This window comes from Zonotrichia leucophrys, chromosome 6, assembly GCF_028769735.1.
Source record: "Zonotrichia leucophrys gambelii isolate GWCS_2022_RI chromosome 6, RI_Zleu_2.0, whole genome shotgun sequence".
NCBI classification, from domain to species: Eukaryota; Metazoa; Chordata; class Aves; order Passeriformes; family Passerellidae; genus Zonotrichia; species Zonotrichia leucophrys.
Genome location: NC_088176.1, coordinates 31,558,658 through 31,582,332, shown reverse-complemented (window position 1 = coordinate 31,582,332; position 23,675 = coordinate 31,558,658). Strand labels below are relative to the sequence as shown.

The following is a 23,675-nucleotide window of genomic DNA, read 5'->3' as shown; positions in this document are numbered from 1 at the left end:
AACTGTGCCCTGAAGGAGCTGCAGGAAACATGGAGAGAGACTGTGGACAAGGGATGGAGTGGCAGGACAAGGGGAATGGCTTCAAAATGACAGAGGGCAGGGCTGGATGGGATATTGGGAATTAGGAATTGTTCCCTGGCAGGGTGGGCAGGCCCTGGCACAGGGTGCCCAGAGCAGCTGTGGCTGCCCCTGCATCCCTGGCAGTGCCCAAGGCCAGGCTGGAGCAGCCTGGGACAGTGGAAGGTGTCCCTGCCATAGCAGGGGTGGCACTGGATGGGCTTTAAAGTCCTTTTGAATCCAAACCTTTCTATGATCATATGAAGATCAAAACCAGCCTGGGAATCTTTCCCAACCACAGAGGAGCAGACCCTGAACACTTTGCCTTTGCAGCAGCATCACTTCCAAGAGATTTTTCCCTTTAGGTTTGAGGAAGCCCCCAGTAGTTGGTGTCACAACTCCCCAGAAGTGACAATTGTGCTGTTTTCCACACAAACCAAAGATTGGGAGCTGGTGGGGAAGAGGTGCATGGGTGAGCCCTCCTGGCTTGTTTGAATTCTCTGCCATGGAGAGGGGTTAAAGTGAGAGGAAAAGCAGCTGGGAATGGAACTGGAGTGAGGAGGGGGAGCAGTGCCAGCCAGGAGGGAGCCCTGCACCTCAGCCAGGGGTTTGGCTGCAGATCTGCGCCAGAAAGGGAAGGAAGGAGAGGATAAAAGCTCTGCCCTGACTCACCCAGGGCACTCAGCTGAGAGGTGTTGGCAGTGCCGAGGAAATCAGGCGAGTGCTGGTCTCTAATGCTCTGATGAGTAGAGCAATCAGTCCCTGCAAACACTGACACAGAAAACGGTGAATATAAACATTTTACACACTCTGAGAGCCCAACTTGATGGAGTTCCCCCAAGCATAAATAAGAAATCGCTGTAGAAGTCAGTGGAGCGCTGTAAAACCTTTGTGAGGCCCTGTTTGCAGATTGTGCCTGGCTGATTCATGGATATTTCCTTGGTACTGTAACAAGCCTGGCCCTCTGTGGGGTGCAGCCATTGATTCTGAGCCTTAAATGAACACAGGGCTCAGCTCCTGTGGGCAGAGCTTTTTGGGAAATGCTTTCAGTAGCATTGCTCGAATTGTGGCCATAAACACCTGTAGATTCCTAAATAAGAGTCTGGCGCTCCTGTGGAATATTTCCAGTTGCTCAGGATGTGCAAAGGTCAAAGATTTCAGGATAATTTCTGCCACAAATCTGTTTTTGAAAAGGAAGACAATTCTCAGTGCAATTTAAAGAAACACCAGCCTATTTTCCAGGCATGTAAACACCAGATTTAAAATTTGTGGTTTGTGTTTATTATTACAAATACCTGAAACTGCCAAATAATATTGTTTTTAATAAGCAAGGGAATTAAACTGATTGAGAACAAGTGCCCAGTCTCTTTATACAATGCATCATGAAATAATGGTAACACACTGGTTATTTTCATATCGGGGGAGCGGAATTTGTGTTTATTTCTAATCCAATTTCAAATATAAATGAATTGTTTTGAAGGCTGGATAAATCAACTGAACAGACTGAGGCAATTATGGGAGGTGAGTGGTGCATTACTGGTGAGGAGAGATAAGAAAACTGCAGGGTCTGAAGGGGTGAGCAGAGGGAGCACCCAGAATTGCAAATGCTCGGGGCTGCTGAGAGGTTTGTCACTGTGAAACCCCCAAAGTGAGGGAATGGCATCAAACAGCCTCAGAATGAGGCTGGAGAAATGAGCTGCTATCCATTAATATAATTTGGGAGGGGGGTAGAATGAGCTTCTTGTTGTTCTCACCTTCCTGAGGGTTTTGCTTTCCACCTCTTGCACCCAGAGCACTGTGACTAAAGCAGTGAGGGAGGTGCAGGTCAGAGAGGGGAAAAGCTGAAACTGAGGAGTTCAGCTGTGCTCGTGCTGTGGTTTAAATGAAACAGAGAAGAATTGTGGATCTCTGGTGGAACAAATCTCTTTTTTGGTGAGCCCAAGATTTTCCCCAGCACCTGACAAAGAGCAGTGCTCTGGCAGAGTTGGGATTGTTCACCTGGAGAGGAGCAGCTTTGGGGTGGCCAAATTGTGGCCTTGCAGTGCCTGGAGGAGCTACAGGAAACATGGAGAGAGACTGGGGACAAGGGGGAATGGCTTCCCAGTGCCAGAGGGCAGGGCTGGATGGGATATTGGGAATTAGGGATTGGACAGGCCCTGGCACAGGGTGCCCAGAGCAGCTGTGGCTGCCCCTGGATCCCTGGCAGTGCCCAAGGCCAGGCTGGATGGGATTGGAGCAACCTGGGACAGTGGAAGGTGTCCCTGCCCATGGGATGGGGTAAAATGAGCTGAGATTTAAGATCCCTTTGAACCCAAACACTTCTGTAATTCCAAGAGTGCCCTGGGAGTGGTTGTTGCTCATTGGAGTCCCAGATAAAGACAAGCCCAGGGGTGACTTCACATGGAAAAGATGCAGAAGAGATGCACTCCAAGGAGGAATGTGAATGTCCCAGGGTCACTGAGCACAGGCTGTCCCCCAGCATTCAGCTCTGCCTGATGAGGAGTGGAAGGAAGCTGGCCTGGCCATCCCTGTGGAAACCAGACCCAGCACATGGCTCCCACCTTCCTTCAACTGTTGCAGCTTCCCCCAGCCCAGCAGAGATGTGTGTGGGAGCAGGATGAACCTGTTTTCCCAGCAACATCAACTGAGTTGATGTTTTTTACAGACTTCACCTCCGTTGCATCCTGGATCTCATGGCTCCACGACTAAATCTGCTTCCCTGCATTCCATTTAATTGGTCCCTGGGTTCATTTGCTGGTTGCTTATGGCTGAAAGCAAATGGAAAACTGCATTTCCAGGGCCTGCCTTGTCTAAATGCTGCTTTTTGCTCTACACAGGCAGTGCCCTGGGACTGCTGGGGGAAGCAGGGCATGGGCAGTGTCTGATTGTGGTAACTGCAGAGAGCACTGAGGGTTTATTTTGGCAGCTTGCAGAAGAAATTTCTGCTTAAGCTGAGCCTAAGGAGACTCCTTAAGGCTGCTGAATCATTTAGAACTGGTTTTTGGTTTAATTCAGCCCAGAGGAAGAAGTGTTTAAGCTCTGCCTGTGTGTGATCTTGCTGGGCAGTGGGAAAAATGAGCAAATCACTTGAGGTGTGTCTGGAGAGGAGGGATAAAGGATTGTGGCACTGGTTCCTGCAGGAGGGGGTGGGATCATGTGTGTGGTCCTTCCTGGAGAAAGCCTGGCCCTGAGGGTGTGAGAAATGCTCCCAGGAATCCCACAGCATTCCCATAAAACCTGCACAGCTGTGGGGACACACAGCCACCATGTGCACCCAGCTGGAGGGCTGAGCTGCTGAAAATCCAATTTTCTGTGTGGTCATGGGAGAAAACCTTCCTGCTCTTTTGGAGGGCAGAGGTTTCTGTAGATGTGTGGCCAGAGATGGTGGGGAGAAGAAGTCAGAGGGATGGTTTTGGTTGCTCTGATGGAAGGAACAAGCTTTTGAAGGGCTTGTTGAACTCGTGGCTACAGAGAATAATTTTCTGCTGCCATTTTTCTGTAGAGCTGTAATGGGATGAGTGATCCTGGTGTTGTTTCAGCTCTGCAGCCCACCCAGCAGGAAGCACAGCCCTGGCTTTGCTCCAACCTGCCAAAACAACGAGGGGAGGGAGATCTCTCACCTTGTACTGACAGGAGGTGCTTTGTGCCATCCATCTCCTCCTTCCAGGCAGAGCCCACGAAGGAGAATTTAAATCTTCAATGTGATGAGATGTGTGCTTGAAACCACTGTGTTCCTGGAGAATCCTCTGCTATTCCATGCTCCCAATATCTCCTTGGGTTTTGCATGGCACAAACATTCATTTTGGTGTTCTGTGTGTCCCTAATGTGATATAAAAAGCTAAATGCATTACAACTGCAGAACAGCACATTGTTATTTTTTCCTTCGGCTTCTTCTGCAGCGAGCAATTTTTTGTTCCATTAATAAGCCTTGTGGTATTTTTCTTTTCCTTCTCATGCACTCTACCCCAGAGTGATCCTGAGAGGATTTCCTGGAATGGCTGCATGCTCTTCACACTTCTCCATGTTTCTTACTGAGCGTGGAAAGAAGTGATGGCCTAAAGGAAATTCATCAGGATAACCCAGTTCAGGTGTTGATTTGACTTCCAGCATGGAGGAATCAGTGGGGTTTGAATGACAGTGCTCAGAGCTGGACATCTCCATCCCTTTGTGGGGAGGAACAAATGGCTTTCAGTTTTGTTTTACAGGCTCTGCAAAGGACCAAAATAGGGAGGAGGAACATCCAGTGTCATGAGAAAATAGGTTTTGTTTTCCTAGAGAAAAGAGGCTGAAGCACTTGCCAGATGTTCAATTCCTGCAGTGGTCTTGGCAAGGCTGCTTTGCCAGAGTAATTTCAGCTTCATCCCCATCCCTGGAGGCTGAATTAGTTCCCAGGTGCCCTCTATAAATCTGTAGGGCCCTGTGGTCCCAGGAGGAGCTGCCAGAGGCATTTTGGTGCAATAGGAATGGCCAGATGTGCCTTAGGGAGGAGTTGGGTGTGCCCGTGTTTCAGTAGGTGGCACTCCTTGCTCTGTCTTGGGGACTGGATTTTGGGGACATGCTGGAATAGCAGGAGGCATCCCATGGATGAGATGTGGGGACTCTCAGGTGTGACCACACCTCCAGGTGCTTTTTGCAAGGGTTCAGCTGCTGTGCTGCCTCCCTCGAAATGTTCCTGTCTTTTTGTAGCTCCTTCTCATCATGAAGGTGTTGCTGTGGCTGTGCAGGAAGGGCAGGAATTTGGTTGTGTGGAGCCCTGCAGGTCACAGAGCTTCCCAAAGCTGCACCAGCAGGATAATCCAGCACAAAATCCAGCTGGTTCAACTTTGTGCTCCTGCAGATCCTTTGGGTAAAGAGTGGAGTGGATTAGGCAGGGAACAAACACCACATCCAGGAGGAGGAAGATGTTTATGTATGTGGTCAGTGGTGCATGTCCAGCCTCTGTGTCCCTGCTGTCCTGGCTGGCTACAGCAAGGTGACATTTTCCTGTCAGGGACCGTGCCAGCTCCCTGAGCCTTGCCTCAGGAATCCAGGGAGGTGTTTGCAGGATAGGCAGTGCTCAAATCCAGCCTCAGCTTGAAAAATGGCAGCTGAGTGGGTGCATTTGGTGACAGATGATCCCTGAAAAGGTTCAGGAGCAGAAGGTATCAGAACCCTGGAGCTGTGCAGAGAGGAAATATTGTGAGTGCAGCAGAGAGGAGAACCATCCCTGCTCTGTGTGATTCCCACCAGCCAGCCTTGGTGTGCCATGCTCTGGGGGGGCAGATCTCTGCAGATGCTCTTTTTTTGGCTTCCCCAAAAAAGCATCGACATCCAGGCACACTCTGGCAGTGAAAGGAGCAGGGAAAGGCTCTGGGAAGTTCATAGCTGAAGGTTTCCTTTAGCTGTGAGCAGCTTCACCCAACACCAAGCCAGTTGGTGCATTCCTGCCATTCTTCTCCCTAAAGCTGTTTCTTTCCATTCCCTGGATCAAGCAGACAAAGCAGCTGCTCTGTTGAGTCTGAGATCTGTTTATTCATTTATTTGTTTTCTTGGGAGCTTTAAATCAAAAGGAATGGGACCATAGGATTTATTTTTATTGGGGTGGGGTGGTACCCTGAGATCACACAGCAGGATCTGTGCTGGCCCTGTGGTTTCTGTGCTCTGGTTTCTTTGGGAGAGCAGGGAATAGGCAATTGCAGGCTGTCTCCCCATGGCAGAGCTCTGCTGTTGGCTTGTGAAGCCCTTTGGGCTGCTTTGGCTTCATCTTTAAACACTGGCCTTGGGGCTTGACAGCTGCTGGTTATGGTCCCAAATCTAAACCTGGACCATAAAAATCTCTATTGAGACTCCCAAGGGTCTAATGAAAATCTGCTTCCTACCTGGAGATAAATATATATTTTAGGTACACTCAGCTAAATTCCTTGACAGCTTTATGTGCCATAATTTCTCATGGTTTTCTGTGGATCCTTTCTGTTCTGGGGCACTGTTGTCTCAGTCCTGGGCTGTGCCCCTCTCACATATTATTTTACTGCTTGTCACTGAGAAATTATGCAGCAGTTTTCCCCAGGGCTGTGATTCTTTTGAAGCCTGGTGGGCTTCAGGTAACTGTATCACCTCTCCCTCCTGCAGATTTCACTTCTGCAGGGAGAAAAGCAATAAAACTTACAGCCTGTTGGCTGAACGCTGTTAAAATATTTTATTTATCACTGATTCCCAGTTTGTAGGCAGCAGGAATGCATCTGTTTAATGCCTGTTGTCTTTAAAATGGAAATGTTCAGCAGATATCTGCTACTTTTGTTCCCAGTGAGTTATGTGAGATGGAAATAGGAGGAATAGACAGTAAAAAATGCTGTCTGGACTTAAACCTGTGGAAACAACTGGGGGACTTTGCTTTGTGCCTGGCACAAATGTATCAAGGGGACTGAAAACTGAAGAGTTTTGCATAACCCAAATTTTCTCCCCCTTTTCCATGTGCATCTCAAAAAACGCAGGATCAAATGCACGAAAACCCTGCAAAGCCTCATGTCTGTGAGCAGAGGCCAGGCCCTTTCCAGCAACAGTGTGGAGCAGGGAGCAGTTCTAATTCCTCATCTGCTCTCTTTTATAACTTTATAAAATAAAGACCAGCTGCAGGTTGGAAGCTGGAGCCAGTGTGTAACAGGATGGGGAAAAAAGGGCAAGCCCAGAGGAGCTCAGCCCCATAAGCAGGGGCTGATGTCTGGCACTCCCAGCTCATGCCTGGCATGGGAGGTCTGGACAGAAACAAAAAATACACTCAGGGCTGCATCCTCCTCTTCCTCTTCAAATCCAGCTCCTTGAGAGTGAACAGAAACAGCTGCTGAAGGAACAGAAACAGCTGCTGGAAACCTGTGAGTGTGAAGCTGTGCCAGTGCCCCAGTGCTGCACAAGCTTTGGTGAGGTTCTTACCCTCTGGGGCTTTCATCACTGGCTTCTCCAGGCTGGATGGTTTGATCAGGAACCCCCAAACAGCTCGGAGCCCCCTGTGTGTTCCCCAGAGAGACAAGGCTGGAGCTGTGCTCTCAGGGTGAGCACTGCTGGCCCTTCAGCACCTGGTAAATGGAAGAACCCAGAATCATTTGGCACAGAGGGCTTGGCCACTGTGGCTCATTTGTTTGATTTTGTTATTTCTGTGCTGCAGCCCCGTGGGCTATATGGCAGAGGTAAGGCTACACAGGAAACCTGAGTGCATGAAGGAAAACCCTGCACTCTGGGGAATCTGATCAGTTTGGTAAGGCAGAAACTTAGGCTTTCACATTTGGGCTAGGCAGAAAATCTCCCAGATTTTAAGTTAAGGGCTTTTTTTTTCTCAGCGCTCTGAAAGCCAGATGCCCTGCCTCCTCCAGGCTTTTCAAGCGCAGACAGACTTGACCGATATTCCCGTGAAAATCTGGGTTTTTGGAGCCCGGAGCTTGCTGAGGCTTGAGGAGGAGCCATGCCAGACGCTGGCTTGTGCGAAAACAACACAACCCGGCTCTTTAAAAGCAAAGTAAAGGGGGGATAAGTTCTTTAAGGAGAAGCGGAGCAGAGGGAGGGGAGCAGCACGGGAGGTGTGCGCGGCTCGGAGCGCAGCACAAGGCCGGCAGGGCAGGCACCGCTCGCTGCTCCCGGCCGGTCCCCTCCCTCCCTTCCATCCCTCCATCCATCCCTCCGTGCTCGCAGCCCGCGGGGCGTGGGCGGCGCGGGGCGCGGCGGGGCCGGCGGGAGGGAGCGGGGCGAGCATGTGCATCCTCCCCGCCGCCCCTGCCTCCCTCCCGCCTCCCCTCCCTCGCCGCTCGCCGCCGCGGGTGTGTGTGTGTGTGTCTGTGTGTGTGTCTCGGCTCCCTCGGCAGCCCGGCCTGACGCAGGCGGATCCACATCGCCCCTGACAACACCCCGGCTCCGGAGCGCCGTGCCGGGGGTCCGGCTGCGGCGGCCCCGCGGGGCCGGGCCGAGCCCAGGGGGGCGGCGGGGGCCGGGGTGGCCCGAGCGAGGGGAGGCGGCCCCGGAGGGGGAAAGTTGCCCGGAGCGGCGAGGGGAGAGCGCGGCGGCAGGACCATGGGCACTTTGCGGGATTTACAGTACGCGCTGCAGGAGAAGATCGAGGAGCTGCGGCAGCGGGATGCGCTCATCGACGAGCTGGAGCTGGAGTTGGACCAGAAGGACGAACTGATCCAGAAGCTGCAGAACGAGCTGGACAAGTACCGCTCGGTGATCCGGCCCGCCACGCAGCAGGCGCAGCAGCAAAGCGCCGGCACCTTGCAGGGCGAGCAGCGGACCAAGCGCCAGGCGATCTCGGCCGAGCCCACCGCTTTCGACATCCAGGATCTCAGCCACGTCACCCTCCCCTTCTACCCCAAGAGCCCGCAGTAAGCAGGGGGTCACCCCGCCGCTCAGCCTCCCCTCTCTCCCTCATCCCGCTCCATCCCCGGGCAGGGAGCGGAGCGCGGCATTCCCGCATCCTCCTTGGGTGGCCCCGCGGGGTGGGAAAGTTGCGAGCGCTGGGGAGTGAGCGCCGATGTGCCGGCAGAGCGGGATGCCCGGGTCCCGGACAGCCCGTCCCGGCCGCCACATCCCTCCGGGGAAAGTGGTCGTGTCCTGGGCATGGAGGATTTGTCCCTGCGGGAGGAACGCGGGGCTCGCCGCGGGACCCCGCAGGGAGACATTCCCAGCTGGGAAACTTGGAGCCCGGCGGGATGCTGGTGTTTTGGGGAGGGGGTTCGGCAGAAGTAGGAGCTTGTCGCCGTGTCCTGGTGAGCCGGAAGGTGTGCGGGGGGCAGGGAAAGTTGCGAGGATCCTCAGGTGCCGGCGCGCCGGGGGATGCGCTGGCCCGGTTTCACACCTGCCGCAGATTAGGGAAATTAGAGCGCCTTAATGGGGGAACGGAGCTCTCCCTCGCTCGGTGCCTTCTCCTGGCCGTGCCTTTGGTTCAGCGCTCCTCAAGGGATAGAAAAGGAGGAGGGAAGAGGTGATGAGCGGATGCTCGCCGATCCGGGCTCTGTGTGCGGGGCCGGGGCGCAACCTCCCCGTCGATGAGCAAACCTGCCTCCCCTCCGCGGCCAGCACCTTCCTCGTGTGAGGAATTCCTCGGGATGATAACCGGGAGCGCTGGCGGATCCCCGGAGCCATCCCGGTAGTGGGGAGCGTGTGCGCCGTGTGGGCTCCGGGATGCGGGGACGGAGCGGACGGTGCCCGGGCACACGGGGATGGTTCCCGGGGAGGCATGGCGGGACACGGGGCACAGGGATCTTGCCGGAGTGTCCTCTGAGGGACCGTGGCGGGGCTGGCCCCGCTCCCCGCGCAGCCTCAGCCCTTTCCCGCCGCCATGGCGGGCCCCGCCGTCTCCAGGCAACTGCCCGCCCTCAGGGCGGCCGCCATGGCGGGACCCCGCCGGGCCGGGCTGGGCCGGGTGTGCTCCTCCTGCCGCCACGCCGCTTCCCATTCCCGCTCCCATTCCCACATTCCTGTTCCCGCCCCCCATTCCCACCGCCACAGATATTTTGTCCTTTTAAGGCCGTTCTGAAGGGATGGCAGGGGAGGAACGGCGGTGGCGCGTGAAATGCCTCCCCTCCAGCCCCTAAAACGAATAAAACACCCCAAAAAGTGAGCAGGGAGGGACAAGGCTAGCTGTGAAATGCCCGGGGTGTGTGGTTAACATCCGAGCATCCCTCGGTGTTAATTTCCCCCGGGAATGCAAAGCCCCACACGTGTCACTTTCCTTGTCGGTGTCGCTGCCCCTCGGAGCTCCTGAAGTGCAAATGGAGCTCCCAGAACTCCGGGAAGCGCCACGGGTTCCAGCAGAGCGGGTCTGTACCCAGTGAAATCTGTAGGAAAAGCCTTGGATGAAACGTTTTCCAGCTGGAATTTTAATCATTCCTTGTGTAAATGCAGCCCTGCAGTCTAGTGTGGGGAATAATGCCCTGCTCCTCTGGGGGAGTTGTCTCTTATTGATCATCTGTGGTCAATACTCCTAATATTATTTACAATATTCAAGTCAACTCGTGGCTGCAGGTTGTGATCGCTCAGGTGGGGTTTGGAGCAGCCTGGGATAGTGGACGGTGTCCCTGCCCAAGGCTGGAGGCTGGAATGAGAAGTTTTAGGGTCCCTTCCAACCCAAACCGGTCTATGATTACAGGAAAAGATCTTTGCTAATGATTTCACGAGTGTATTTGGCTCTGGGAGGAGTTGAGAGCTCTGTGTCAGCCTTAAGAGCCCAGTGGCCAAGATAACTCATGGTGGTGGTGAAAGTTAAGGTGGTGAGGACCTGGAAATAACAAAATCTGCACTAAAGGGTTGGGTTTTCCCCCCTGTTCATGCTGAATCTCAGTGACTCTTGAGGTGATGGCACCCAACCTTTGGTTTTGTCAAGCCACCAAGAAGTGTTCAAGAGGCAGGTGGATGTGGCTCTTGGGGATGTTGGTTAGTGGTGGCCTTGGAATTGCTGGGAGAATGGTTGGACTTGATGATTTTAGAGGGGTTTTCCAACCAAGATGATTCTAAAGTAGCCTCTGGGTTGTTGGTTTGTTTTTTGTAGTTAGGTGGTGCTGGATTTGCTCTCCTGCTCTGGCAGAGGTGGCTGGAGATTGGTAGGATCAACAGCAGCAGAAACTGTGGGAACTGAATTATCATGAGGGTCATGTAGATACTTGAGGGTCTGTGGTGGTGGAAGATGTGATGCCACAGAAGATTCTGGGTTGTAGAGTGGCTGAACTCTGAATGAGTGTAAGAGAGCTGGAGAGGGACTGGGGACAGGACACAGGGAATGGCTCCCAGTGCCAGAGGGCAGGGCTGGATGGGATATTGGGAATGAGGAATTGTTCCCTGGCAGGGTGGGCAGGCCCTGGCACAGCTGTGGCTGCCCCTGGATCCCTGGCAGTGCCCAAGGCCAGGCTGGAGCAGCCTGGGACAGTCGAAGGTGTCCCTGCCATGGCAGGGGTGGAACTGGATGGGATTTAAGATCTCTTCCAACCCAAACCATTCTGGGATTCTATGAATGGCTTTCAAAGTATGAAAGTAAATTTAATTGCCTTGTGTGGACAAATACTATTAAATCTGCAGGATCTTCCCTTACACACACACCCCTCTCCAATTAGGGATGCATATGGTTAAATAAAATTGCTTTTTCAGAGCTGTAAGAGTTTTGAGTTGCTGTTGGAGTGTTGGGTTTGTATTGCCTCTACAATGTTTTTAAAGTGAAACAGGACTTTGTGGGCTGATTTGAGGAGCTGATATCCATGGAGGGACACGTCCAACCATTCAGCCATTTTCTTCAGAGTTATGAGTGAGAGGAATTGGGCATTAGCATCTTTATCAGTCTCCTTGTTCAAGAAGCCAGTTATTTAGAATAGAAGCCAGTTATTTAAAATAAGTGGTTTGTTTCTTCCTTCCTCCTCTCAGAGCACATAACTTGCCAGAAGTGACCGAGTAAGAGGGCAGGAAGCTGGCTGGTTTTCCGCGGCACAAAAAATGCCGTGACAGATCGTTCTCTCCTCTTCATCTCCCCAAATTGCTGCTCGTGTTTGTTTTTCCACACCTTTGACCTCTTGCAGGCTATATCCTGGCTGCTAACAGCCTGTCAGCACCGAGGGAATACTGGGACACCGAGTTTGTACCAACTGCCTTTGCACTTTAAACTCTACAGAGCAGCCAAGCAAGGAGAAGCCTTTTCAACCAGCAAAGCTGCAGCTCTTCCCTTCCCCTGCCTCCTCCTTGCCATGGGAAAATACCCAGAACTTTAATTTTAACAGGCTGCTTTGTTCAGGGATCTGCAACAGCTGTTTGCCTTTTTGGAAGGCTGTGTAATCAGCGTGTTTTCTTTCCAAAAGGGAGAAAAAAAAAGAAACTTAGGAGTAGAACACAGAATAAAGCATGGAGCTCGTGAGTGTGAAGGGCCTGATCTCTTGGCTGAGGTGGTACAAGCTCTGCTGTTAGCAGAGACAGCAGCAAAGTGCTGTGTCATTTGTAGGAAATGTTGAGTAAAAGGAAAAATAACTTGGTTTGGGGAGTTAGCAGACTTTTGGGGAATCTGCCAAAATCCCAGAGACTCGTTTGTGAGGGGAGGAGCAGCCTGTGAGTTGTATTTAAGAGGTCTGGTTTAAGAAATATAAAATACTTGGTTGCATAGCCTTAGGGAAAGTACAACATCCATACAAGAGGTTTAATAAAATCCCTGCAACGGCCAGATTGGTTCTTTGAAGGCAAATGTGCACATCCTCTGGGGGCTAGAGGCGTATTTTAAATGATCATAATAGTCATAAAACCCCCAGAAATACTTGAAAAGCACTTTGTATTTAGGGTGTTGGCACGAAATGCTCTTCTGGTGTTTATCAGTGCTATGTATGCTGCAGTTTCATCTAAAAACCCCCTGAAATGACCCAAACCCCTCTCCCCTCACTACAGGAATTTGGGGGGTGGTTGGTCCATGATGAAACCACTGGGAACTGGTGATGGGGGAGGAACTGAGGCATGCTCCTGCAGGGATGGTTTGCTGGGATGTGGGCCAGGAGCTGGGATGGTGGTGGCCTCTTGAGTCCTGTCACTTTCTGGTGAAGCATCTTGCCCTGAGCTGTCAGCAGAGGTGAATGTAGTGATGCAACCTTTATTTTTTTATTTTGGTGTCAATCCACTCTGATGTGTCCAGCGAGCAGTTAATTGAACTGCATTTATAATTTCTTGTGAGAGCTGTTAAATGCTGTGGTTGCTTTAATGTCAAATCCATCTGAATGTAGTTGAAGTTGTTCAGTGGACAAAAATCCATTAATGTCAGTGGGGTTTTTTGGGTGCATTTGAAGGATGTTGGTGTGTTGGCATGGAATGCTCTTCTGGTGTTTATCAGTGCTATGTATGTTGCAGATTCATCTAAAAACCCCCTGAAATGACCCAAACCCCTCTCCCCTCACTACAGGAATTTGGGGGGTGGTTGGTCCATGATGAAACCACGGGGAACTGGTGGTGGAGGTGATGGGGGAGGAACTGAGGCACTCTCCTGCAGGGATGGATTGCTGGGATGGTGGTGGCCTCGATTCCTGTCACTTTCTGCTGAAGCATCTTGCCCCAAGCAGTCAGCAGAGATGGGTGTAGTGGTGCAACCTTCTTTTTTATTTTGGTGTCAGTCCACTGTGATGTGTCCAGTGAGCAATTAATTGAACTGCATTTATCATTTGTTGTGAGAGCTGTTAAATGCTGTGGTTGCTTTAATGTCAAATCCATCCGAACGTGGTTTAAGCTGATGCTCGATGGACAAAATCCATTAATGCCAGTGGGGTTTTTGGGTGCATTTGAAGGGTCAGGATTTTTAGGCACAGCTTGGGGAGGATGCTGGTGCTGTGCTGTGAGGGCTGAAGCTCTCCTGGCAGAGCTGTGAGCACAGGCAGGGCTGTGCTGGAGCAAGGCAGCCGAGCGCGATCTCCCCGTGTTGTGACAGGTCTGGCTCGGCAGTGGTGGCACTGATGGGGCTCCCCTCTGTGCACTCGTGTGACTCACGCTTTAATGCCTTGGCAAGTGACAAGGGGACACTGTGACAGCTCAGCTCCTTGTGTAATACATCACACCCCTCTGAGGTTTGGGTTACTCACAGTAGTAAGGGGTGGCTGCGTGGTGTTAGGCTGTTAAGCACAGAACTATGATTTTTCTCTGTCGAAGCAGTGTTTTGGGTCATCTCTCAACACGTTTGTTCAGGCTGGTGATGTCTGTGCTGAGTGTAAGCTCCAGAGGGGTTTGACTCAAAGGAAGGTAAAAAAACAAATCTCCCAATAAAGCTGTTAAAGCCACGTAGTTGTTTTGTCATCCTCTGTCTGGTTCTTGCTGAGATGAGTTTAATTGCAAGATAAAACATCGCTGCAATGTCACTTATTCTTAGTTCTGTTCAACAAGCAACACAGACTTCCCTGGGTTTTTCTGCTGCTTTTGGAGATTAATTTTAGCAGTGTGGTGTCAGTAAACTGTGTTTTAAAGCAAAGTAGCTCTTTTCAGAAACTACAATGACATTTTCTTGGTGGTTATATGCAAAACAACACTGTTCAGCAAGTACAGTAGCTCCGAGCACACTAACAGCTGGTAATTAACATAGAGACTCTTTTTTAAATTGTACTACAGCTCCATAATTTCATTTTCTGCAGAATTAACTTTTTTTTTTTCCTTTTATCTGTACTACTGGAATAATTACTTACACTTGTTTGAGCTGTGTTACATTCATCCTTAGCTGTATGAATGCTGTAGGTGGAGAGTTTTAAAGTGCTTCAACACAGAATGAGGTCCCCAGGCCATGGACACGAATTCCTTCTCTCCAGACTCTGTGAAAGCATTCCTGAACTTCAGCATCCCACGTTCCTAAACACAGGATGTGTCTTATGTTTCTGAAATTAACAATAATAATAAAAAAGCCGGGTCAGAGTTGTGAAACTGAACAGAAATGGACATAGCATAGAATTTAGGCTGGCCAGCTGCCTCTGGAATGAGGGAGGACACTGTGAGTCCTGAACTTGCTGGGCACCAGATGGAAAATAAGAGTCAAGGGGAAAATTTGTTTCTTTGGAGAGTTGAAAAGGATACAGTGAATTGTTACATATCAGTTTCTGTGGTTATCCTGCTGGAGCTAGATGCTGTAGGATGATAAGAGTTACTGAATACAAACATCTTCCTGAGGGAAGGGGTTCAGGAAAGCTGAGCTGGGGGTGGATTAAAAGCCACTCACTGCCATCAGTGATCGTCCTTGCTGCCCGTGCTGCTGGTCTTTGCTTTTGGCTTTTAAATCCTTGCCTTTGCTAAATATTTCTGTAAATGTTTTTCATCTGCTGCTCTGCCGTTTCTAGCGAGTGCATGCAGGCAGAGGAGTGCCTGACGTTCGTGTTTTGTGTAGCTTGTCTTTGTTTTGAAGGGCAGAGAGAACAGGAAAAAACAAAAGTATTTGTTGCTGCACTGGAGCCTGAACCATGACAATAATACCTTTCTCCTCTCAGCAGCTGCAGAAAGTGGTTTGGTCGAAGTGTGCAGTCAGTCAGCCAGGTGTGTTCTGTGTATCCTGACATCCTGAACGCCTGGAATTGCATCCAGGTGCTGTGGAAAGGCTGCTGAGGCCCCTCCTGGCAGGGCTGGTGTCAGGGGAAGCTCCAGCACAGCCTGCTCCGAGCAGGAGCGCAGGACCGGCGTTTTGCAAGGCTCTTGCAGCCACTGGTTTCCTTGGAAACCAGAGCCTGAGCAGGGAGAGCCAAACTTCAGCGCCAGTGCCTGCTTTCCAAGTCGAAAATGGGCTGTCAGACTTTCTCAAGTCTGGGGTCTTTGGGCTGGGTTTGGGGCTTGTTCATTAGGAGCAACTTGAAGTAGGGTATCAGGGAAAACAGCTTCTTGTCAGGCTGCGACAATTCCTGCCTGGAGCAGTGCTTCTTTCCCCAAATTCCCTTCTTTGATTCGGTTTGTGAGCACATTTATTGGAGGTGTTTCCTGTCAAACACCCCAGCTGGGTCAGGAAAGCTGCTCAGCAGCTCTGTGACTTGGGCTTGACTTGGATTTAGAAACAGCTCAGGCCAGGTTTGTTCTGTTCACTTTTGTTCACACTGAGTGATGTGAACAAAGAGGAGAAATCATAATGGAACTGCCTGGCTTGATGGAAAAATTGAATTACAGTCTTGTAAGTACACAAATACTTTTTGTTGGATGTGTATAGAAATATATATATAATGATATGTGTACTCATGTATTTAGCACATGCAGGGGAGTATTGCATTCATGCAAACACACTGTTATTAGGAGAGAGAACTGGCTTTAATATCAGTGAATATAAATATAGATACAGGTATAATGACGTATATGCTCTCATGTATTTAGCACATGTAGGGGAGTATTGCATTCATGCAAATACACTTTTATTAGTAGGGAAAACAGGCTTTAATATCAGGGAATATAAATATATATATCTGTGTAATGACATGTATATGCTCTCATGTATTTAGCACATGTAGGGGAGTATTGCATTCATGCAAATACACTTATTAGGAGAGAAAGCTGTCTTTAATATCAGGGAATATAAATATATATATGTGTATAATGACATGTATGTGCACTCATGTATTTAGCATGTGTAGGGGAGTATTGCATTCATGCAAATACACTTTTATTAGGAGAGGAAAGAGGTTTTAATATCAGTGGACAGGAGGCAATTTTGTATAGAAGCAGCAGGACTGTGGGAAGGCATCCTGCTCTAGTGGAAGGTGTCACTGCCCATGAACAAGGTCGTTTTTAAGGTCCCTTCAAATGCAAATGTGAAAATGCTGTTGGTTTCTGTGACCACAGAGTATCATTGAGATTCAGGAGTAAATAACATGGGTGTGATGGAAATGCAGAGCCAGTGTTCCCTGCCCCCAGTGGAAGTGGGTCCCTGGGATGTGTCAGTGCTTGTTAGGATTTAAACTGCCTATTTGATGTCATTTGTGTGCACAGATCCGGCGGCTGAGGGGAATTCATTACTGCTCTTGGAGTCCACAGGCTAAATGAGGAAAATAACCTTCTTGGTGGGTGATATTTCTGGTGAATAGAGGAAATCAATGGCCCTGGGACTGCCAGCAGCACATCAGGGCAGTGGCCAAGCACTTCAGGAAGGTGTAGATAAAGCAAATGTGATGCAAATGGTGCCACTCAGCTGTACCTTAAGGCTTGTTGGAAACCATACCCAGCTTCAGCTATAGAGACTCAAAATCTGCCTCTGGAATGCCTGAGAAATTCCTGCAGGTGAAATGGAAGATCAGGCATCCTGGAAATGCAGAGTTAGCCTCCAGCTCTTTGCCTTGAGATTGCAGTATTGCCCAAGTTGTGTGAAGCTTAAGGGGTGGGCATGGTCAGCTGGAGGAGATGAACATCCTTCAGCAGCTCCTGTGCTCTGTGGGGTGGAGCACCATGCTTTTCCCCTCTTCTTCTGAGCCCTTTGGTACTTCCCTGGGTGTCTTGTTCCTGCTCCTCCTTCTGCCCAAGATTTTTCTCTTTTCCCATGGATGCTGCTTATTCTCCTCCCTGGCAATCCCAAAGTTCATCCTGTACACAGCTGTCCCATCCAGTGGGGTCCAGACTCTGCATCTCTGTTAAAAATCAGCCTTGTTTCCTGTGTTCATCTGGGGGCAGAGAACCTCCAGTGCCAGGAGCACAAGATCCCACAGGAAGCTGGATTTTCCTGCAAGTCCTGCAGTGTTTTTTGTTGTCCCAAGTCTTTTTCTGCTCCTCACCTGCCCCACCAGCGAGCAGGCAGGGGCTACACAAGAAATTGGGAGGGGACAGAGCCAGGGCAGCTGATCCAGACTTCCCAAGGAGGATGGCAGAGGATGGAACTTCACATTTCTGGGAAAGGCTGAACACCCACCCGCCCATGGAAAACACAGAATAAATTCCTTGTGGCTTTTGCTTAACCTGTTGAACTGCCTTCATCTCAATCCATGAGTTTTTTCCCTTTTGCCCTTCTGATTGTCTCCCCCATCCCAGCTGGGCTCTGAGTGGGTGGTGGTGCTGCTGGGCTTCCACCTCCAGCAAAAACATCTCAAAGTGTCTGTACCTCCAGAGGGATTGGGGCCCAAGGAGAGATCCTGGAGCCAGGAGAATCTTGGGGCATCAACAGCTGTGCATGAGGCCATGGATAAACTCATGGCACAGCAGGGTAAGACCCATATTGGAACAGGTTCATTCCTGGAGTAGGTTCATTCCTGCAGGGGCTATAGGTAAATCCATGCTGGAGCAGGTTCATTCCTGGAGCAAGTTTGTTCCTACAGGGGCTATGGGCAAATCCATGCTGGAGCAGGTTCATTCCTGGAGCAGGTCCATTCCTGCAGAGCCTGTGGCTCCTAGAGGTGGCCATGCAGGAACAGGAGCACTCAGAGGAAGTGTGGCTGTGGATAAATGGACCACAGCAGGTAAACCCCTGGAGACAGAGTGATGGATGAGGTTCCAGCTGGAGCAGGTACATCCCTAAGGGTGTCTGGATAGGTCCAGACATCCACAAATACCAGTTTGTATTGTCACAGTGTCCCTCTGCATGCCCTGGGCTGGCTCAGTCACATCCTGGGCACCTCCATGCCCTGTCCCAGCTCCATGTTTGGCATTGCTTGTCCTTTTACAGTCCTGCCTGGGGACCAAACAACAGCCAGGTGTCCCTGCTGGGGAATATCCAGGGATATAAATCCATTAGAAACATGGGATTGGGTGTGTGCCTCTGTACACAGCTGTGTCTGAGTCCTGGAACAGAGCTGTGCATCCAAACAGGGCAGATACCTACAAACTAACTGGGGGGTGTGTGTAATTCCTGTTGTACTCTGTGTGTTTGTAATATCTGTTGTATTGGGGTGTGTGTGTAATTCCTGTTGTATTGAGGGTGTGTGTAATTCCTGTTGTAATTGGGGGTGTGTGTGTAATTCCTGTTGTACTCTGTGTGTTTGTAATATCTGTTGTATTGGGGTGTGTATGTAATTCCTGTTGTACTGGGTGTGTGTAATACCTGTTGTACTGTGTGTGTGTAACTCCTGTTGTATTGGGGTGTATGTGTAATTCCTGTTGTATTGGGGATGTGTGTGTAATTCCTGTTGTACTGGGTGTAATTCCTGTTGTATTGGGGGTGTGTGTGTAATTCCTGTTGTAATTGGGGTGTGTGTGTAATTCCTGTTGTATTGGGGGTGTGTGTGTAATTCCTGTTGTATTGAGGGGTTGTGTGTGTAATTCCTGTTGTATTGAGGGTGAGTGTGTGTAATTCCTGTTGTATTGGGTGTGTGTGTAATTCCTGTTGTACTGTGTGTGTAATACCTGTTGTATTGGGTGTATGTGTGTAATTCCTGTTGTACTGTGTGTAATTCCTGTTGTATTGGGGTGTGTGTGTAATTCCTGTTGTACTGTGTGTAATTCCTGTTGTAATTGGGGGTGTGTGTGTAATTCCTGTCATTGCTCCTCACACCTCCTTGCACATTTAATTGCTGTTCAGACAGTGACTGCACAAAGGGGAGAAATCTCCTGCCCATCACATCCAAGATTGCTTTCTGTCCTCCTGGTAGAAGCCCAGCTCTGTGAGGCACAAGAGGGAAACTGTGTGGAGTTTTTGTGTTGGTTTTTTTTTGCGGTTTTTGTGTTTTGTTTTTTTTTTGTTATGGTTGGGATTAAATGTGTGAGAAGGTTTTTTTTTTTTTTTTTTGGGTTTAGATATTTATTAGTTCCTATTTATATTCTAGTTTTATAAATTATGAGTTTTATAGTATTTTGTTAAGGATAAATTGTTTAATTAAGAATGATATTTAAATAATTTTTATTTTTAATTTAGTAGCTAATTATTTGTGGTTCGTATTGTGGATTTTTAAATTTAATTATATAATATTATTTAAATTTGTGAAGAAGGAGGACTAGCTTTTGTTTCAAAATTTTAATTTTGTTATATATCCATCTCATCTCCCTCCATTCACCTGCTGGCTTCATTACTCTGCCTGCAAGCTGGGACACATGAGCACAGTGACTGCCAGCACAGTGTGTTCTGTGTGCCAGTGCTGTTTGTTGGGATCTGGCAAAGTGGGAAATCTGGGAAAAGTGACCTTGGGCTCTGTGGGGTGACAGACTCAACCTCTGCCTGCTTCACCTTCACCACTGTTATTTTCTCCTCAACCACCCTGCCAGGTGTTTCATGGCTTGTATGTGGCTCAGAACAAATGATCCCTTCCCTCATAAATCCCCAAGTTTTTCCCCTTTGGACTTTGTGCAAGGATGAGTGTCAGTGTGATCTAGGTGGGCAAAGCTGCTCCAAAAGGGAGATCAGTCAAATCTCAGCTCTTTGAGTTTTGCTGTTACTCTTGCACAGATAAAACAGGTGTTGAGAAGCTTTTGAAGTGGTTTCTTAATTTGAGAGCCAAAAAGAACTCAAATGGGAACCCTGCGCTGCTGTGCTGAGAGCATCACTTGGGATGTAGAAATCTGGGTTAAGAATTATCCCAATGTTTGCAGGTATACAGATGGAGAAGCTTCCATAGGGATTGAGGCCAAATGTGGCATTCACATTCTCTGAAAAATCCCTTCACCCAGGATTTTTCTCCTGGGAAGCTGAGAGGCCTCAGAGAAAATGAAAACAATTCTCATCTCATTTGCTTCTCCTGTGTTGTGCTCATGTGTGGAATGTGTTTGGTGATTGTTTAATTGAATTCTGGTTTGAATTGTTTTGACTCTTTGGCCAATCAGGGCCAAGCTGTGTTGGGACTCTGGGAAGAGTCACAAGTTTTCATTATTATCTTTTAGCATTTAGTAAGTATCCTTTCTGTATTCTTTAGTATAGTATAGTATTATTTAATATAATATAGTATCATAAAGTAATAAATTAGCCTTCTGAGAACATCATTCCTGCCTTCACTGGGACATTCCCAGCAAATCCAATAGCCAAACACATGGGAGACCTGCTGGAAACAGAGCAGAGCCAGGGACATGTCACAGGTCACCTCTGGAGCACAGTGGCTCTCCACCCTCTTAATTTTGACTGAAATTCCAGCTGTGAGCTATAAAGGCCTTTTTCAATGGCAGGCCTACTCTATATCCACTTATTTTTTTCATGTTTTTCACCACAAAAGGTTCTTGCTGTGCTCTGTGATGGGCAAGCATTACAAGCTGGAGTCAAATTATTTGTTTGAGCTGGCTGGGCACAAACATTTTGGCTGTAGGGTTCTGAAGGAGGCTCCTGCTTGATAAATACAGCTGAGCAACATTCAGAGCATTGTGGCGGGGTTGTTATTGATGGAAAATCCATGAATATGTAGCAACGAAATGGTAAAGCTCAGCAAAGCTGTGCTGGCAGGGTGCAGGATTGGGAAGGGTGGCTTGGGACAGCTGCCTTGGGCACTGGGGCAAAGCAGGAGCTTTGTGGGAAGTGTGGATGCTTGTGGAATGTACCCAGAATGGGATCTTCACAGGGATTTGGAGTTTTAATGTATGCTGGAGGAGCTTTCTGAGGCTTAGGTGCTTCCTGGGGAGCCTTGAGCTCTGTTACCTCTCCTGATTTCCTTGGTCAGCAGCTGAAATATTTTGTGCTTTTGCTCATGCTGAAGAAATGATATATCATGGGGAGATAATATTCCATGCTTATTCCAAGCTTCTTAATGGAATTTTTATCAGTTCCGCCGAAGAATAGGATGCACAAAAAAGCTGCCTGGCTGCCAGGTTGTTTGCTCTGTGGCTCCTTTAGAGCTGCCTTGGCTCTCTCCCTGTGGCTTCCCAGTAAAATTATGAGAGGAACCTTCCCACCCTGAATTCCAGGTGTCTGCAGCCCCCAGGTGACATCAAATCCCTTGGACACTGAGGGACAGGCAGGGCAGGACTGCAGGATGCACACCCTGAGCATCCCTTGCTGATGTCTCAGACCCATCACTGGCCATCTCTCACTGCTCAACAGCAGGATTTTTATTCCTTCCACCAATATCTGCTCATTTTAAACCTATCTTGTGCTCAGTGTTTCCAGAAGACTTAAAAGCTGGGTTTTTTTAAAATCAGTTTGGGCTGGGGAGCCTGAATTGCTCAGCCACAGCCACTCAGTGCCTTGACACCATTTTCTGTGGGATTGCTTTGTCGACTCAAGTGCACTTTGCTGCAATACAAACATAGAGGATAAAAGGCAGCCACCTCAGCAAATTAGCGTGAAAGCACTGCAGAGGAATTGTAGATGTGTATTTTGGTGTTTTGGTCTTTATTTTAGAGTGAAGATCTCTCCTTCTGCGCTTGGCCTGTGCTTTTTAAGGAGTATCTGTTGTGCAGGGAGGGCTTTTAAAAGTTAAATCAATTGTCTGTTTGTGGACTCCTTTGAAGAGTAAATCAGAAGCTGCATCGACGGGGATCTGCCCGTGTGGTAAAACTTGAGGCAAGGTTGGATTTAAGTGAGACTGGGGAAAAATAAATCAGTCACGGATCATTTGGAAAGGCTGGGAGAGTTGGGGATTTAACCTGCAGAAGGCTCTGGGTAGACCTTAGAGCCCCTTCCAGGGCCTCAGGAGGTGCCAAGAGAGCTGGAGAGGGATTTGGGACAAGGGATGAAGTGACAGGACGCAGGGAATGGCTTCCACTGCCAGAGGATGGATGGGATATTGGGAATTAGCAGATGGTTGGGATATTGGGAATTAGGAATTGTTCCCTGGCAGGGTGGGCAGGCCCTGGTACAGGGTGCCCAGAGCAGCTGTGGCTGCCCCTGGATCCCTGGCAGTGCCCAAGGCCAGGCTGGACTTTGGGGCTTGGAGCAACCTGGGACAGTGGAAGGTGTCCCTGACATGGCAGGGGTGGATTGAGATGAGCTTTAAGGTCTCTTCCAACCCAAACCATTCTGGGGTTCTGTGATTTCATTCTAATTTTCATAATGAAAAAAGTTTTCCTCTCCATGCTACAGGTGTCCAAGTGTGCAGTCCTATAACTATAAAAAAAGTGAAAAAAGACCCCCTGGAAATGCTCTGAAGGGTTATAATGCTTTTTAAAGAAGAACCTCAAAATGCCCCGTCTTACTTTTGGTTACTGTCTATGAAGGCTTTTCTGAGCAGCAGGCTCCACTCTGAGTGCAGCTGGTTGAGAAACTTCTCTTTTAGCAGCAGCTGGGTTGTGTGGAATGAAAGAATTAATTAACCTGGTGTGGAATGAGAGAACTTAATAAACCTGGTGTAGAATGAAACAATTAATCAGCCTGTGGCCAGCCTGGAAGAGCAGCCACCTGATGTGTCCTGTTTGATTATCAGGGACTTGATTCCTGGCCAGGCATGGCTGAGGTGAAAAGCTCCTTCTTTGTGCTGGGGCTTTTAGCAGAAAACTGAATTTTCATACCCAAGACCCAGGAGAGTGGTCAGGGGCATGTAGGGGCAGAAATTTCTGCTGAGGAACAAAAGCAAATTCCTCATCAGAGAATGTAATCAACTGGTGATGCTGCAGCTGGTTCCTTGCAGCCTCTGCACGCAGACAAAATAGCAATGTAGTAGAGAGAAAATGTTTGCTGAGTTAACTGGGCTATATTTAGGTGCCAAATAAACAGATTGTTGCTTTTGACCCTCCCCCTCACACCCTCAGAACTGCTTCTTGGGCTGTCTGCAAATGTCCTGGCTGTTGGTGGCTGCTGTTCCCTGCAAGAAGAGTGATGGGGAGCAGTAGGGGAGGGACATCTGTCCCAGCTGGACATGGCAAAGGTGAGTGCTGGGCACACAGTGCCCTTCTCCAGCCTTGTTCCCTCCTCTGTCCTTCCTGTCTGCCCAGGCTGGCTCAGGTACAAAACCCTGAACCCCCAAACTCTTCTACATGGGGGCCCTTGGGAATTCCATGGGTTCAACCAGGCCAGGTGCTGGTGCTGCCCCTGGGTCAGGGCAAGCCCTGGGATGGGTCCAGGCTGGGGATGAGCAGCTGGAGCAGCCCTGGGGGTGCTGGGGGTGAGAGCTGGGAGCCAGAACCCCCCCGAGCCCTGGGCTGAGCCCCAGCGTGGGCAGCAGGGCAGGGGGGGATTCTGCCCCTGTGCCCCTGGGCTCAGGTGAGACCCCACCTGCAGAGCTGCCCCAGCCCTGGGCCCAGCACAGGAGGGACCTGGAGCTGCTGCAGAGAGCCCAGGGGAGGCACCAGCATGGGCAGAGGGATGGAGCAGCTCTGCTGGGAGGAAAGGCTGGCACAGCTGGGGGGGCTCACCTGGACAGGAG

General features: G+C 49.6%; 1 protein-coding gene across 5 annotated transcripts in view; it reads left to right on the top strand.

Moving 5' to 3' along the window:
• Positions 1-23,675, top strand: part of PRKG1 (protein kinase cGMP-dependent 1) — a 372,326-nt gene that overhangs the window by 21,363 nt on the left and 327,288 nt on the right. The window contains exon 1 of one of the 5 annotated variants that reach the window (XM_064716160.1): positions 7,581-8,402. The exons of 3 other annotated variants lie outside the window; for them this stretch is intronic. In XM_064716160.1, the coding sequence (XP_064572230.1) occupies positions 8,092-8,402 (311 nt within the window). In that variant the 5' untranslated portion in view covers positions 7,581-8,091. Of the gene's footprint in view, positions 1-7,580; positions 8,403-23,157; positions 23,178-23,675 lie in introns of those variants that run through there. One more of the 5 variants, XM_064716166.1, reaches the window with a different exon arrangement.